This window comes from Dendrobates tinctorius, unplaced genomic scaffold (assembly GCF_039654945.1).
Source record: "Dendrobates tinctorius isolate UK_male_01 unplaced genomic scaffold, ASM3965494v1 ptg000120l, whole genome shotgun sequence".
Lineage (NCBI taxonomy): Eukaryota > Metazoa > Chordata > Amphibia > Anura > Dendrobatidae > Dendrobates > Dendrobates tinctorius.
This window is the reverse complement of record NW_027361788.1, coordinates 28812296-28830142: the sequence shown is the minus strand read 5'-3', so window position 1 is coordinate 28830142 and position 17847 is coordinate 28812296. Positions and strand designations below refer to the sequence as shown.

Here is a 17847-nt window from a genome sequence, read left to right as displayed (position 1 = left end):
CCACTCATGGTTAGTGGTTGGGTGAAGCCATTTATTTTCAAACTACTGTGCTTTTTCTTTTTAAATTATAATGACAACCTAAAACATCCAAATGACCTTGACCAAAAGTTCACATACACCATTTCTTAATACCGTACACTCACTGGCCACTTTATTAGGTACACCTGTCCAACTGTGTGTTAAGACTTAATTTCTAATCAGCCAATCACATGGCGGCAACTCAGTGCATTTAGGCATGTAGACATGGTCAAGACAATCTCCTGCAGTTCAAACCGAGCATCAGTATGGGGAAGAAAGGTGATTTGAGTGCCTTTGAACGTGGCATGATTGTTGGTGCCAGAAGGGCTGGTCTGAGAATTTCAGAAACTGCTGATCTACTGGGATTTTCACGCACAACCATCTCTAGGGTTTACAGAGAATGGTCCGAAAAAGAAAAAAAATCCAGTGAGCGGCAGTTCTGTGGCCGGAAATGCCATGTTGATGCCAGAGGTCAGAGGAGAATGGGCAGACTGGTTCGAGCTGATAGAAAGGCAACAGTGACTCAAATTGCCACCCGTTACAACCAAGGTAGGCAGAAGAGCATCTCTGAACGCACAGTGCGTCGAACTTTGAGGCAGATGGGCTACAGCAGCAGAAGACCACACTGGGTACCACTCCTCTCAGCTAAGAACAGGAAACTGAGGCTACAATTTGCACAAGCTCATCGAAATTGGACAGTAGAAGATTGGAAAAACGTTGCCTGGTCTGATGAGTCTCGATTTCTGCTGCGACATTCGGATGGTAGGGTCAGAATTTGGCGTAAACAACATGAAAGCATGGATCCATCCTGCCTTGTATCAACGGTTCAGGCTGGTGGTGGTGGTGTCATGGTGTGGGGAATTTTTTCTGGGCACTCTTTGGGCCCCTTGGTACCAATTGAGCATCGTTGCAACGCCACAGCCTACCTGAGTATTGTTGCTGACCATGTCCATCCCTTTATGACCACAATGTACCCAACATCTGATGGCTACTTTCAGCAGGATAATGCGCCATGTCATAAAGCTCGAATCATCTCAGATTGGTTTCTTGAACATGACAATGAGTTCACTGTACTCAAATGGCCTCCTCAGTCACCAGATCTCAATCCAATAGAGCATCTTTGGGATGTGGTGGAACGGGAGATTCGCATCAGGGATGTGCAGCCGACAAATCTGCGCCAACTGTGTGATGCCATCATGTCAATATGGTCCAAAATCTCTGAGGAATGCTTCCAGCACCTTGTTGAATCTCTGCCACGAAGAATTGAGGCAGTTCTGAAGGCAAAAGGGGGTCCAACCCCTTACTAGCATGGTGTACCTAATAAAGTGGCCAGTGAGTGTATATTGCCCCTCTAACATCAATGACAGCTTGAAGTCTTTTGTGGTAGTTGTGGATGAGGTTCTTTATTTTCTCGATGGTAAAGTTGCCCAATGTTCTTGGCATAAAGCCTCCAGTTCCTGCTGTAAATTCCTGGGCTGTCTATAATGAACTGCGCACTTGAGATCTCCCTAGAGTGGCTCAATGATATTGAGGTCAGGAGACTGAGATGGTCACTCCAGAACCTTCCCATTGTTCTGCTGTAACCATTAACAGGTCGACTTGGCCTTGTGTTTTGGATCGTTGTCATGTTGGAATGTCCAAGTACGTCCCGTGCGCAGCTTCCGGGCTGATGATTGCAAATTTGCCTCCAGTATTTGCTGACAATGTGCTGCATTCATCTTTCCTTCAACTTTGACCAAGTTTCCTGTGCCTTTGTAGCTGACACATCCCCAAAATATCAGCGATCCACCTCTGTGCTTTTCAGTAGGAATGGTGTTCCTTTCATCATAGGCCTTGTTGACCTCTCTCCAAAAGTAATATTTATGATTTGTGGCCAAAAAGTAAAATTTTGGTCTCATCACTCCAAATTACCTTGTTTCAGAAGTTTTCAGGCTTGTCTCTGTGCTGTTTTGCGTATTGTAGGCAAGATACTTTGTGGCATTTGCGCAGTAATGGCTTTCTTCTGGCAACTCGACCATGCAGTCAATTTTTCTTCAAGTGTCTCCTTATTGTGCATCTTGAAACAGACAGCACTAGTTCTCAGAGAGTCCAGTATTTCAGCTGATGTTACCTGTGGGTTTTTCTTTGCATCCTGAACAATTTTCCTGGCAGTTGTGGATGAAATTTTTGTTGGTCTACCGGACCATGGTTTTGTTTTTACAGAGCCCGATTTTCCATTTGTTAATCACAGTTTGAATAGTGCTAACTGGCATTATCAATTCCTTGGATATCTTTCTGTATCCCTTTTCTGTTTTATACAGTTCAACTACCTTTTCCCGTAGATCCAGTGACAATTGTTTTGCTTTCCCCATGACAGTCCAGAAACGTCAGTGGCTGGATGAAAGATGCTAGAGTCTGTCTGGATCTCAGAAACCCACTTAGCTTTTATGCACACACACTGATTACAATCAAACAGGATGTGGTGAGGTGAGGATGTTACCTTTAGTAGCCATTCAAACCCCTGTATGTAAATTCTGAGCATGTCATCAGGCCAAAATCACCAGGGTGTGTGATCTTTTCATCAGGGTCATATGGATGTTTTGGGTTGTCATTAGGATTTAAAAAGAGAAAACACAGCAGTTCGACAATAAATGGCTTCACCCAACCACTAACCACAAGTGGAGAAAAAGGTTTGGTGTTATCATTCATATTCTCTGAAAAAAGGCCAAGAACGCAAAAAATTCTGCTGGGGTATGTAAACTTTTGAGCACAACAGTAGCAGAGCTGAGATTGTGAGCTATCAACTAATGCAGGTAAAGAGAGCTCGGATGAGCCGAATCCACAAGAGCCACTGCCTATTAGTGGTTTCCACTTTTCTTCCCGCCACTCCTCTATGATATCTCTAACACACGCCAGCCCCGTATCCTACAAGCACTCCGACTACATCCATCACAAGGACAGTGGAAAAATAAAAGGTTTACAGATGAACGGAAAAAGCAAATAGAGGAAGTCACAGCAATGACCTCAGCGACAAATACTCACATCGCCCTCGAGCTGAGCAAATCACAATAAGGAAAAAAAAACAAAAAACACAACAGAAACAAAAAACACCACAAGGTTAGTGAGAGGGTCAAACAGAACAGAAGAAGGGAGGACGTTAATAGCAGCCAAACACGGCACCCCAAAAGGTAGAATTAAGATGGCGATATGACCAGATCTGTAATTATCATCCGATGAGATGGCAGTAGAGTCGGTGCAGATTATACTGCACGGATAATGAAGGTGCACTCACCACCAATATCCTACTAAAAGCCCCTTCAAGGGTTGTTCCCAAAAAATCAAGTTATCCCTATTAAAAGATTAGGGGATAACATGCTGATCGCTGGGAGTCGAATGCTCTGACCCCAAAGATCCTGAAATCATGGCTCTGGAACGCTGAGAAGGAGGGTACTGCAACCTTGTCCTGAATGGAGAAGAGGTGCACAAACTCCATCTCTGCTCTGTTAATTATTAATGGACCTGTCAGGAAATGCAGTGCTCGACTTTTTCCGTCAGTCCCATAGACAATGAGTGGAGCAGAAGCGGAGTATGTGTAACGCTGCTGCAAAGCCACATCTCTGGATTCAGAGCCCTGATCTTGGGATCACTGAGGATCACTGAGGATCCCACCGTTTGGCCCCTCTCGATCCGCAATCTATTCCCTATTCATTGGATAGGAGATAACTTTATTTTTTTTATTTTTTTTTGGAGGGGGGGGGGGGGGGGTGCCTTTAAACTCCAAATTTCTAGGAAAGAAAATGGTTGTGAAAATGAAAAAAAAAAAAAAAAAAAAACAACAAACAGGGAGAAGTATATGGAAAGATGGCCCCTTTACACCCTAAATGCATGCACCCACCCCCTGCATGTAGCAAGAGGGTTATTGGACAGGACATTACCGCGGCTTTTGCCTCTGCTGCTTTGGCTTTTTTCAGTCGTGCTTTGCAAGCATCGAGGTCCAAGCGGCGGTTCTGTAGGATTCTCCTTTCTTTCTGGAAAACAGATGCACATGACTATGCATTACAAAACATAAAAACATGTGTGCTGTTCCTCCATTATTCCACCTGGAAATGTATGAGTTATGACAACGGGGTCCACCACTTCATCTGCCAATAGGGGGTGTACCTACAGACAGAAAACTGGGCAACTGGAGGGTAAATCATCAGGCGGCAAAACACTTGTTCCCTAACCGGAAACCTCTCCAGCGAGACATCAGCTGTAACAAACTGTTACCCGAATGAAATGGACGGGATCAGAGTCAGCTACAATCCCAGATGTTTAACTTATCAACTGCTGTGATCATTCCGGCCACAGCACCTAAGTTGTTTATAGAGAGAGGCGCTACCTCTGTCTATAAGAAGACTGGTGCCCTGCAGCAAGATATTAGGGTGCAAAGTTAGCGAGGGGCCCAATAATGATCAAAATTTGACTTATGAAAACTTTAAAAAGGAACTGTCATCAGATCAAGAGTGGACAATTTTTGCCCTTTTACTTGTTCTGCTGCCAGGTTTACAATTTTTTTTTTTTTCTTTAAATCCGCCATACATCTCCAGAGATATAAGGCCTTTTGCATTTACTGCTAATTTTTATGCCCTTTACCGAGAAGGTGGAGCTCAAAGGCTCCTCGGGGGCATGCCTTTAGGCTGCCCTGCATAATTACCGTGAGTACCGCCCTCTTGTAAAAACCATAATTAGCAGTGAATAAAAAGACCCATAACTGTGGTATAAAAAAAAATAAATAAAATCGGCCACAGATCAGGCACAATTTCAAAACACAATCTTAACTTACAGAAATGGTTCTCCAATCTCCTTCCAGAAAGTTGCGCAGAGGAGTCAGGAAGTTGATAGACGACGAGTGAATGAAGTCTCGTTCTGCAATCCCCAGACGTTTCTGCGTCTCCCCGACCTTAATAAGCGTTTGTCCTGAGATTAAAGGAGGAACAGCGTACAATTAGGGTGGTGGTATAGGGCAGGCATGGCGGCTTAGCTGTACACGGAATCAGATTATAAAGCCTGCCAGGCGCGTAGAGAGAGAGAACAATGCAATTAAGGGAAGGCCATAACCTGCCCATAGGCTCCAATTACAGCCCCATCAGTCTTATCAGCCGGGCAGCGAGAGCCAGGAACGTGTAGGATGTAACAAGACTGAGGACATCTGGGAAATATGACCGGTCTACCCGGAATGGAGAGATGGCAGCACTTCTAAAGTGAAGGACTCACACCATGGTCAGACCACAATACTAGACTCTAGGAGGGATGAGCAAGTGGACTGCTCCATGGTATTGAAATACAAGACTACAAGAGCGAGCAGCCATCAATCACATCTGAGGAAAAATGTTTCTGGAGGGCCCCTAGACCAGAGATCTATGACGCAAAAGTCAATAGTAACCCACTCAGGAGATGGGGGGCTTACAGGAGTATTCAAGATTGAAAGTTATGGCCCATCTGTGAGATGGCGGATAATGTCCCGATTACAGGAGGTCCAACCGCTTGGACCTCCATCAAACTGAGAACTGGGGCCTGAAGATCCCCATGAGAATGGAACGGTGGCCGATCATGTGCACTGCTGCTCCATTCATTCTTTAAGGGAATGTCAGAAATTGCAAAGTGCTGAGCTTCTATAAAAATGAAATGAGTGCCGGTTAGAATGATCAACCACCGCTCCACCACGCAGTTTCCAACGATCAAATAGGGGGATAACTTTCAAAACTTGAGACTACCCCTTCAAGAACTGTATTACATAGCTAGCTCTGGTAGTATCAATTTAATTTCTAATCCTCCATGATGACCGCCATAAATTCCAAGACAATCACCCTTTGCAAAGCGATTTCAAGATGATCATGGCAGTTGGAGGCCTTCTGAAAGACTCTTTTTCCGCCATGGTATTATGAAGCCCTGAGTGTCTATACAATTCATTGCAATAGTGTATTATTGCAGTGTATTGAAACATTTCTCTACAAAGTTTTCCCCAAACAAATACAGTGCCTTGCAAAAGTATTCGGCCCCCCTGGAACTTTTCAACCTTTTCCCACATTTCATGCTTCAAACATAAAGATACCAAATGTAAATTTTTGGTGAAGAATCAACAAGTGGGACACAATTGTGAAGTTGAACGAAATTTATTGGTTATTTTAAATTTGTGTGGAAATTCAAAATCTGAAAAGTGGGCCGTGCAATATTATTCGGCCCCTTTAACTTAATACTTTGTTGCGCCACCTTTTGCTGCGATTACTGCTGCAAGTCGCTTGGGGTATGTCTCTATCAGTTTTGTACATCGAGAGACAGAAACTCTTGCCCATTCTTCCTTGGCAAACAGTTCGAGCTCAGTGAGGTTTGATGGAGATCGTTTGTGAACAGCAGTTTTCAGCTCTTTCCACAGATTCTCAATTGGATTCAGGTCTGGACTTTGACTTGGCCATTCTATCACCTGGATATGTTTATTTGTGAACCATTACATTGTAGATTTTGCTTTATGTTTGGGATCATTGTCTTGTTGGAAGACAAATCTCTGTCCCAGTTTCAGGTCTTTTGCAGACTCCAACAGGTTTTCTTCAAGAATGGTCCTGTATTTGGCTCCATCCATCTTCCCATCAATTTTAACCATCTTCCATGTCCCTGCTGAAGAAAAGCAGCCCCAAACCATGATTCTGCCACCATCATGTTTGACAGTGGGGATGGTGTGTTCAGGGTGATGAGCTGTGTTGCCTTTACGCCAAAAATATCGTTTGGCATTGTTGCCAAAAAGTTCGATTTTGGTTTCCGCTGACCAGAGCACCTTCTTCCACATGTTTGTGAGTCTCCCAGGTGGCTTGTTGCAAACTTTAAACAACACTTTTTATGGATATCTTTGAGAAATGGCTTTCTTGCCACTCTTCCATAAAGACCAGATTTGTGCAGTATACAACTGATTGTTGTCCTATGGACAGACTGTCCCACCTCAGCTGTAGATCTCTGCAGTTCATCCAGAGTGATCATGGGCCTCTTGGCTGCATCTCTGATCAGTCTTCTCCTTGTTTGAGATGAAAGTTTAGAGGGACGGCCAGGTCTTGGTAGATTTGCAGTGGTATGATACTTCTTCCATTTCAATATGATCGCTTGCACAGTGCTCCTTGGGATGTTTAAAGTTTTGGAAATCATTTTGTATCCAAATCCAGCTTTAAACTTCTCCACAACAGTATCACGGACCTGCCTGTTGTGTTCCTTGGTCTTCATGATGCTCTTTGTGCTTCAAACAGAACCCTGAGACTATCATAGAGCAGGTGCATTTATACGGAGACTTGATTACACACAGGTGGATTATATTTATCATCATCAGTCATTTAGGACAACATTGGATCAGAGATCCACAATGAACTTCTGGAGAGAGTTTGCTGCACTGAAAGTGAAGGCGCCGAATAATATTGCACGCCCCACTTTTCAGTTTTTGCATTTCCACAAAAATTTTAAATAACCAATACATTTCGTTCAACTTCACAATTGTGTCCACTTGTTGTTGATTCTTCATCAAAAAATTACATTTGGTATCTTTATGTTTGAAGCGTGATATGTGGGAAAAGGTTGAAAACTTCCAGGGGCAAAATGTAAAAAAATAATAATGTTAACCTGTCAGGAATTGCCATGTGCTTAATTGTCCAAACCAAAAGAATAAAAATACAAATTTTGAATGGGCAGAATTGTCATTGTTCTGTTGTCGCACTGCTCTACAGAGATGCAATTAGAAGTGATCAAACTGTTTTGTTAACCTTAAAACTGTACAATAAAAATTGTAACTCGAAATGTAAAAAAAAAAAAAAAAAAAAATTTTTTTTTTTTTTTTTTTTACAGGTCTCAGAATATAGCAGCACCATTTAGTTGTTTTGTTTTAACAAAGTTCTAAATCTCTTTTATTCACTAAATTAGAATCATGGCCTAAAGTGTTGGCACCCCAGAGAATGAAGTATTTGTCCCAGAAAATTATTGTAATTACATGTGTTTATTTCCATCGTTTATTAGAACACACGCCTGAAACCAGATAAAAAGGGGAGAAGTTGACTCACTCTGCATTGTGTGTCTGTGTGCCAGACTAAGGCCGGGGTCACACTTGTGAGTGTGATGCGAGTTTCTCGCATCACACTCGCAAGTGTGACCCCAATAGAGAACAGAAAGAAGAAGAGAGATGTCTGAAGATTTGGGAAACAAAATTGTTGAAAAATATCAACAATCTCAAGGTTAAGTCCACCTCTAGAGATCTTGATGTTCCTTTGTCCACAATGCGCAGCATAAGAAGTTTACAACCCATGGCACTGTAAGGCTAGTTTCACATTTGAGTTTGGAGGCGCAGCGGACGCTCGCTGTGAAGCTCCACCCCCTGCCACGCCTCCTCCGGTCAGCTCCACCTATGGGCGCATGTCGTTGCATGCGGTCTGCATACCCTATCATTAGCATTGGGTACGCAGACATGCTTTTGCCGCCGCATGCGTCCTTTTGACGGTGCGGCGATTGCATCAAAGTGCAACAAGTTGCGTTTGGTGCAGGTCGCTGCACCGTCAAAAGGATGCGTGCGGCAGCAAAAGCATACCTGCGCACAGCCTGCATACCCATTGCTAAAGATAGGGTACGCAGGCCCCATGCAGCGACATGCGCCCATAGGCGCAGCTGACCGGAGGCGGAGCTTTTCGGAGAGCGTCCACTGCGCCTCCAAACGCTAATGTGAAACCAGCCTTACTAATCTTCCTAGACGTGGACAGCTGAGAAAAATTTACGAAAGGTTGCAATGCAGGATAGTCCATATGGTGGATAAGCAGCTCCAATCAAGTTACAAAAAATTTCAAGCTGTCCTGCAGGCTCAGGGTGCATCAGTGTCAGTATTTGAATGAAATGTGTTGACAAATTGAATGAAATGAAACGCTATGGCAGGAGACACAGGAGGACTCCACTGTTAACACACAGACATAAAAAAGCTAGACTGCAGTTTGCTAAAATGTACATGAGAAAGCCAAAATCCTTCTGGAAAAGGGTCTTGTGGAGAGAGGAGACCAAGATAGAGCTTTTTGGTAAAGCACATCATTCTACTGTTTACTGAAAACATAATGAGGTCTACAAAGAAAAAACACAATACCTACAGTCAAGTATGGTGAAGGTTCAACATGTTTTGGGGTTGTTTTTCTGCCTCTGCCACTGGATGCCTTGACTGTGTGCAAGGCATCATGAAAAATGAAGATTACCAAAAGGACTTTGGGTCGCAATGTAGTGCCCAGTGTCAGAAAGTTGAGTTTATGTCCCAAGTCAAGGGTCTTACAGCAGGATAATGACCCCAAAACATACTTCAGAAGCACCCAGAAATGGATGGAAACAAAGCGTGGAGAGTTCTGAAGTGACCAGAAATGAGTCCTGATCTAAATCCTATTGAAGAACTGTGGAGAGATCTTAAAAATTGCTGTTGGGAGAAGTCGCCTTCAAATATGAGAGACCTGGTGTACTTTGCAAAACAAGAGTGCTCCAAAATTCCATTTGAGTGTTGTAAGAAGCAATGGATTGCAGTTATTTCTTCAAAAGGGTGTGCAACCTAATATTAAGTTGAGGGTGCCAACAATTTTGTAACATATTCAGACTTGAGAGTCCTCAGTGGTTGATACCTTTCAATGGCTAACTGAAAAGGTGGTAACAAATTGCAAGTTTTCAAGACTACTCAGGTCTTTTCATCAGGCATTGACTAATACAAAATATGAAGTTTATAGATAAGGAGTATGAAAGATTTATAGTCCTCTGATTGGGGTTTGGTTCTGTGTAGTGATGTCCCCACAAGGTCTTAGGGGCAAATTCCTTAATTGATCTAAAAAGACAAATCCATGAGACACATTCATTCCTGCTCTGAGTGTGTCAAAGGTTGTCATAAGTTTATACTCACAGACCCTTCTGTCTGAGATTTGAAATTACCTTTCAATACAAGTACAACACAGAACCAGACCCCAGAGGACTATAAAACTTTCATACGCCTTAACAATGAACTGCTCCAATATTTATGGCCATAACTGTCTATCACTCCCCCATAATGATAGTTCTGCTTCATGTCACTTGTCTTATCTATTGCGTTATTTCTGTGCTGTGTTCTGTATAAATATGTGACTCTTCAGATTTTGTATTAGTCTAGCCTGATGAAGAGACCTGAGTAGTCTCGAAAAGCTTGCAATGTGTTACCATCTTTTCAGTTAGCCATTAAAAGGTATCAACCTCTGAGGACTCTCTATTCTGGATATTTTTCTATCAACTGGCTAACACGGTACAAAGATATACATCTTTGCTGTAACAATTTTGTACGGACCATTTTTGGACTTTTGTAAGATTATGTCCACTTTTCCTATTGTTCCCTGTTTTTTGTGTTGTTCTAATACAAATAAAAAGGAAATAAACGTGTGTAACAAGACATGTAATTGTAATAATTTTCTGGGGGAAGTATTTCATTTTCTGGAACAATTTCAAGGGTGCCAACACTTCTGGCCACGATTGTATATACAAAACACCATGGGCATATGTCCAGAGTTTGTCATTGTCAGAAACATGTTAAAAACCCCTTGTAGTGCTGGGATCAAGCTTGAGACCAACATTAAAAATGGTTTTCTTTGATCCTGGAAGTTGAGCTTGATAGTGTACTTGGGGGGGGGGGGGGGGTCATCTTAATATATTATTACATCAAGCTGTGGGAACAGGTTAATCTTTTATACAACTCACATGGAGGCACAGCGTAAAGGGGGTGGTTGCCTGGGGCAAAGAAATACAAAATCTAAGGGTGCAAAATTCCCGTACATGCGGTCGCCACTTTCAGATGATCAACATCTGCAAGCTCAGATAATTTGAGCTCTTTCTTGGTGCAGAGCGGCGAGTTTCTGCTTATGTAGAGCGCAGCAGGCGAGGAGGTGTTTGCATCAGCTGCTGCTCTGTGTGTAGACAGGGACCAAAATGACAAAGCTCAGTATAGAGAAGTGAGCTTTGACTTCTCAGTCAGTGCCTAAGCCGAGCACAGAAGTCAATGACAAGGTCATCTAGACTGCTGCACTCTGCATAAGTTGCAAGCAATATGACAGAAGATGAGCAGCTAATGAATGAAACCAGTATTGAATGAAGTGTAGTACACATAATTCAATACGGTCTTCATTTACCACTGAGATTTAATTCAAATTTTTAGACTTTCTTACCCTAACTAGGTTTTGAGCTAGGGATTGGTTTAGCGTTATGGCAAGGGTTATAACTAGACTTAGAGGTAGGGATTAAGACTGAGGGCTAGGAATACAGCTGCAATAATAGAATTGTTAAATAAATTTAAAAAAAAAAAAAAATCATACAAGTTAAAAAGTAGAACTTTTAATTGTTTAAAATTTGGGGCCTGATTTCAGAAAAACAAACAAAAAAAACACAACATCGGAGTTGAAAGCACAAATTATAATTATAGTACACTAGCTGAAGAGCCCGGCGTTGACTGGGCATAGTAACCAACTGTGGTTAGTTATAACAAATTACAATGATTATATTGCACATAAAAACCGTGCATCTAATCCTATCCTGTGTGATGCTGACTGCTGAGCCGTGTATCTAATACTATTCTGTGTGATTCTGTGTGCTGAGCTGCGTATCTAATCCTATCCTGTGTGATACTGACTGCTGAGCCGTGTATCTAATCCTATCCTGTGTGATACTGGGCTCCCCCTGCAGTCTGTGTCAGAGGGTGGTCTGTGTTGGCACGGTAATAAATTGTGTTATTTCCAGCTTTATAGAAGGACGATAACACCAATTACAATTACTTACTAAATGGGAAACTGCTGGGGAAATCAGACATGGAAAAAGACTAAAGCTGGAGTCACACATAGCGACTTACCAGCGATCCCGACAACGATATCAACGTGTCAGGATCGCTGGTAAGTCGCTATGTGATCGCTGGTGAGCTGTCACACAGTCAGCATCACCAGTGATCAGCACGCCGAGGTGAGTAGCGAGCCCGGGAGCAGCGGACAAGTGTGCCTGCTGTTCCAGTCCTCCACCAGCAGAGGGCGTGCCTGCAATCCGGCCTCTCCTGGCGGCGTCCTGCTGCCTCCTGGTCCCCAGAGTGCGGTGGCAAACTTAAGGTACACACTCCGCGGGCTCCTGGTCCCCAGTGTGAGGCGGCGGCACCTGTAACTCGCTAGTAACTAACGTACACATCGGGTATCCGTACATTAGTTACCAGCTGATCGCTGGTCTCCCGCCTGTCACACGCAGCGATGCGTGCTGGCCAGCGGGAGATCAGCGATGAAAAAAATGTCCAGAGGTTTCTTGCAGCGATCAGCGATACCGGCAGGGAGGACGATCACTGATCGCTGTCACACACAGCGATCTCGCTGGTGAGATCGCTGTTGTGTCACAAAACTTGTGACTCAGCAGCGATCTCGCTAGCGAGATCGCCATGTGTGACGGGGCCCTTAAGCATCTTAGTCAATAAGAAGCTAAATTGGAGTGCCCAGTGTCAGGCAGCTGCCACCAAAGCAAATAGGGTCATGGGATGCATTAGAAGAGGTCTGGGGACACGAGATGAAAACATAATTCTCCCTCTGTACAAATCACTCGTCAGACTACACTTGGAGTATTGTGTGCAATTTTGGACGCCGGTGCTCAAGAAAGACATTACTGAACTTGAAAGGGTTCAAAGGCGGGCTACTAAAATGATAAATGGAGTTGGTTCACTGGTACCCAGAAAGGTTATCAAAATTAGGTCTATTTACTGTAGAAAAGAGAAGACTTAGGGGAGACCTAATATATATGTACAAGTATATCAGAGGGCAATACAGAGATCTCTCCAATGAACTGTTTGTACCAAGGACTGTGACAAGAACAAGGGGGCATTCTCCTCGTTTGGAGGAAAGACAATTTCTGCACCAGCATAGAAGAGGGTTCTTCACGGTAAGAGTAGTGAGGCTCTGGAATTCTCTTCCTGAGGAAGTGGTGATGGCCAACTCACTGAATGAATTTAAGAAAGGAATGGATGCTTTTCTTGTAACAGTATAGAAGGTTACAAATAACAGAATATTATAGGTAGATGGTTGACCCAGCTTAGGGGAAGGAATTTTTTTCCCTATGGAGAAAATTGGCTTCTACTCTGTGGGTTTTTAGCCTTCCCCAGGATCAACAATGCAGAACAGCTGCACTAAAAATAGGCTGAACTAGATGGACGTAAGGTCTTCCTTCAGCCTTCAAAACTATGTAACTATGTTACCATAGAAATGATAAGAATAATAGGCCTCAGCTACCACAACTGTCTACGAAGAAAACTGTTGCTGATAGCAACCAATCACAGCTCATTTTTCATCTTTTATACAGCTCTGGGACAGCGTGGCGAGTTTTGAGTGGCGACTTTCGACTTTTATGTGGCGAGGTTGGTGTATGTGTGGTGAAATGTGTGCTGAGGGTGGTATATGTGTTGAAGCACATGGTAGTGTGTGACGCATTCGGTATATACTCTTTGGCGCCATTGCTCTCATTCTTTAAGTCCCCCTTGTTCACATCTGGCAGCTGTCAATTTGCCTCCAATGCTTTTCCTTTCACTTTTTCCCCATTATGTAGATAGGGGAAAAATTGTTTGGTGAATTGGAAAGCGCAGGGTTAAAATTTAGCCTCACAACATAGCCTATGACGCTCTTGGGGTCCAGACGTGTGACTGTGCCAAATTTTGTGGCTGTAGCTGCGACGGTGCGGATGCCAATCCCAGACATACATACTGTACATACCCACCCACATTGAGCTTTATATTTATTAGATGAGTATTTTTCTCAAATTGCAATCCATGTGCTTGGATAGTATGGGGTGCAATACCAGACTAGCAGACTGGTGAAAGGACTCAGCGAGCACGAACAGATCACAGGTTAGGGGGCGAAAAATACCTCTTTGTTACCGTGTGCTGTCAACAAACACAACTACTGCAACTCACCATAAGGAGAACTAGGCCCATAGTCATTGGCGGCTTCAGTCATGTACTGGCCCAATAACTCTCCATTAGTCACCCGAGAGGGAATCTTTCGATCCAATTTTTCATATAAAAATTCTTCTACTCGAGCACCTGTAGGAAGGACAATGGGTATCGGGTCTTACTGAAAGAGATAGAAAACCCAGGAGAACAATGTCTATTCTTTGGTTTTTTTGCCCCATCTACTCACTGGGATTGGGCTGCAGGAGGACCTCAGTCTGACGGAGGATCTTCTCAGTCCAGTTCTTCGTATAGTCGGCTCTGGACAAGAGGTTCTCAAAGTGAGCGTCCAACTCTGTTTTCTCTGCTGCGCCTAACTTCTCCTCTGTGAACTGGGAAAAAAAAAAAAAAAAAAAAAAAGGGATCAGAACATTAGATTTCCCGTCCATTATGGTGGTCATACGCCTTGAATATTAGCAGGCTGAGCGTGCATGGGTCTAATGTCGAGAGGGGAATAAACCACTGTCAAACACTTCCAGCATCAGAAACGCCATGAGAACCAAGGATGGGATAAGTTAGAATTCAACGAATCTCAACTGTCTGCAGGATCGAATGACCATTTAATGGGTTTTTAGGTCACCATATTTGAAGCCCCCAACCTCTCTATTGCAGCTTTTAGGAGAAAAAGGAAAAATCTAATCATCTGGGGAGATAACCCACCTTCGGGTCTGTCTGGTAGTGACTTACTCCCCTGCTCCCTATTGAAAACACATGAATTCTTAAGTTGAGTGTGCATGTGTACAGTGGTTTCAGATGGCCATGTCGGTAGTCCGTGGCCACTTGTCCTGTGAACCATCTTCTACCTGATGCCATCCCTGGAAAGAAGTCATGCGAGAGTCACCTTACAACGATGACATAGTGTGTCTGGCCTACAAATCAAAAGAAGGAGCTAAAGATGTTGGCAGGGAAAAGGGGCACTGGACCGAGGGTCTTGCCAATCTATTCGCTCATCTCTGAATTATTTACATTGTTTAAATGAATGCAACAAGATGCTAAATCCCACCATTGTCCCAATCAATAAGAGCAGTGAGGTTCGGAAAATGCAGATTTATATATCCAGGCAGGTAATACTGGCCGTCTTGCAGGCAAGAGAGGCAGAACGCCAGCCATTACCATGCATGATAACGGCAGAGGATTGGGCCTTGCTCCCCTCCCAGACAGAATAAGCCAACAGCTGACCAGGGAATTCAGTTCAGCAGCACACTAGGCGGATTTTAATTGATGGACAGTCATCTTCCCACAGGGAAAGTAGTAGTTTCCACGGTCATTCATGCCGTCAGGATCTTACGACCCGTTTTCCTGCTGCTGAACAGATAAATAATGCAAGACGCACACCTGTAGCCCCTGCGTCACGTATCCAGTGGGACCCGGCATCTATTATTCATGGGTGCTAAGGTTTCCAATGGTCACTTCAAAGAGGGAACTTCCGAAGAGCGGGTTGGGGAAGGAAACTCTAGCAGAGACTAAGACCCGAGGTCTGCTGTATATACATCGGCCCAAACATCATAACCAAAAAAAGCCCAAGAGGAATTACCAGTGCTAAACATTAGCGCCGAAGGCCAAGTATACAAGCAATATCCATTGGCGTGAATTGATTCACATCCACCAATAATGTAGAGTCTGAGGTTTGTTATACGGGCCAGCGCATTACCAAGACGAAAGGATTTTTAGGATACGGCCACATGGGACTTATCCGTAAACGACTTTTCATTAAGAATATGAATTCTGCAGACGGTGACAGCGACAGACAATTTTCACGAAGACAACATTTGGAGAAATTCCAAAAAAGTCCCCACAGTCAACACATGGCTTCTTCCGGGATGCAAAGCTGCCCCCTTTAGAAAAAGAGACCCCCGGTGTGCGCGTGTTCACTGGTGAAGTGGCATAGATTATGTTGAAGAAGATAATGAAATGACGCAGAAATTAGGTTCCTGCACTCCATGTTCAAGGGCAACAAAGATTTAGAATTTCATGAAATTCTAAGTGTTCTTTGACCCCAAGATCAACAAATTCTTTGTCTCAGGGCATCCACTGTACACCCCTTCTTCAGGATTGATGCACATTTTAGAAGAAAAAAAAAAAAAAGTGGTGAAGAGGATGATAAAGTGGCATAGAAGATAGAATGGAGGAACCTATGTTCAAGGGAAGTTGCTCCAAACCCATTTTCAAGGAAACACCAGTGCCTTGGATAAGAGTCATCCCTTAACCATGGCAAAAAGGGTCAGTATTTAGTTACTAGGCAGGCCCATGTATTTCCTCCTCTCTAGGAACACATTCACAAAGCACTAGTGATGAGCGAGTACACTCGTTGCTCGGGTTCTCGCAAGCATGCTCGGGTGTCCTCCAAGTATTTTGGCATGCTCGGAAATTTAGTTTTCGTGGTCTCAGCTGCATGAGTTGCGACTTGTAGACATCCTGAATACATGTGGAGATTCCCTAACAAACAGGCATTCCTCACATGTATTCAAGCTGTCTAGCAGTGACAAATCATGCATCTGAGACGACACAAACTAAATCTCCGAGCACGTCAAAATGCTCGGAGGACACCCGAGCAACAAGTATACTCGCTCATCACTACAAAGCACAGATTTGCCTAAAGCAAATCCACTCATAGATTTTTAAGAAAGAAAAGTCCATGTCCGAAATCTGAATATGACAGTGGATAGTGGATCATGATAAAAAATGAGCCTGATGTAGCTAAGCCGCAGCAATAATGAACTAATAGCAGGTCTTAAAGTTTGGAATCCACGCGACCTAACGGGAAATTTGCCCATCAGCAAAATCTCAGCAGGGTAAATATAATCATCTTACACTTAAACCAGAATCCATTGTCTGCTTTGAGGGCTTAACCACCTACACACACCAGCTACTCGGTGGCTTTACTAACCCTTCTATAATCTGACAACAGGAATCTGATGAAAGATATTATGGAATTTCTGAACAAGAATTTGGAAAGGTTCCTGAATAACACGCTGTAGCCACAAACAACACCTACTGGCTGGAGAGTAACGATGTGAAGCATGATGGCAAGACGTCAAGATGTTTGGTCGAGTTTTTTGCGGTAAAAAAAAAAACACTGAACTTTTTTTTTTTTGTTTCTGCCAAAGCCACAAGTGGATCCAGTAGGATGGAGATGGATCCAGCAGGATGGAGAAGCATAGGGTTATGTGCGTTTCTGGAGCAGAAACTCCATTTATAAAGAGTACTTCCGCTCAATTTCTGCTGGAAAAACTCTTTATAGTTTTTTTTTTTTTGTTTTTTTTAAACCTAGATTTTGAAGCAGATCTGTTCCAACATCCAAATCACATAGCATTTGAAGCAAAGCTGTATTTGATGTGGATTTTGGAGAGGATCAGTATAAAGCAGTTTCACAAAATCCACAAACATTGCTTCGAATACTCTGAAGTGGATATTGAAGAGGATCCGCTTTGAAGTCACCCTCAAAAAGCTCTGGGTGAACATACCCTTATCCAAACTTATTTGAACCTCTTCCCCCCCCCCAATGAGGATTTCGAATAAAGAATCTGCTCCAAAATCTATGTAACAAAAAAAAAAAAACTCCATGTGAACATACCGTAAGCTAAGTACTGTCCAATCAAAAAGCTGCAGATAATTCTTCAAACAAACTCTTCCAATTTATCATCAAAACCTTGTGATTTATGATATATATATTTTAACCTGGTATACAAGTTGCTGTTCTCTCGAATCTGGCACTGTTTTTCTTTTGTTCCTGTGCCTCTTTGTTCCTGAGATATGGCCTCTACATACCTATATATAAATCTAGTATTGTTACCAGTTGGATGTGGCCCTCAAGGCAACGCCCACAGAGGAGAGTTGGGGACCACACC

The 17847-nt window shown here is 43.2% G+C and overlaps 1 protein-coding gene across 7 annotated transcripts in view; it reads right to left on the bottom strand.

The window, feature by feature from the left end:
• Positions 1-17847, bottom strand: part of SH3GLB2 (SH3 domain containing GRB2 like, endophilin B2) — a 48767-nt gene that overhangs the window by 17092 nt on the left and 13828 nt on the right. For 4 of the 7 annotated variants that reach the window (XM_073541009.1, XM_073541007.1, XM_073541011.1 and 1 more), the window contains exons 2-5: positions 14190-14331; positions 13964-14092; positions 4823-4956; positions 3933-4025 (exon numbers count right to left, since the gene is read on the bottom strand). In XM_073541009.1, the coding sequence (XP_073397110.1) occupies positions 3933-4025; positions 4823-4956; positions 13964-14092; positions 14190-14331 (498 nt within the window). Of the gene's footprint in view, positions 1-3039; positions 3052-3932; positions 4026-4822; positions 4957-13963; positions 14093-14189; positions 14332-17847 lie in introns of all 7 variants that reach the window. The other 3 variants (XM_073541006.1, XM_073541008.1, XM_073541010.1) reach the window with 1 other exon arrangement.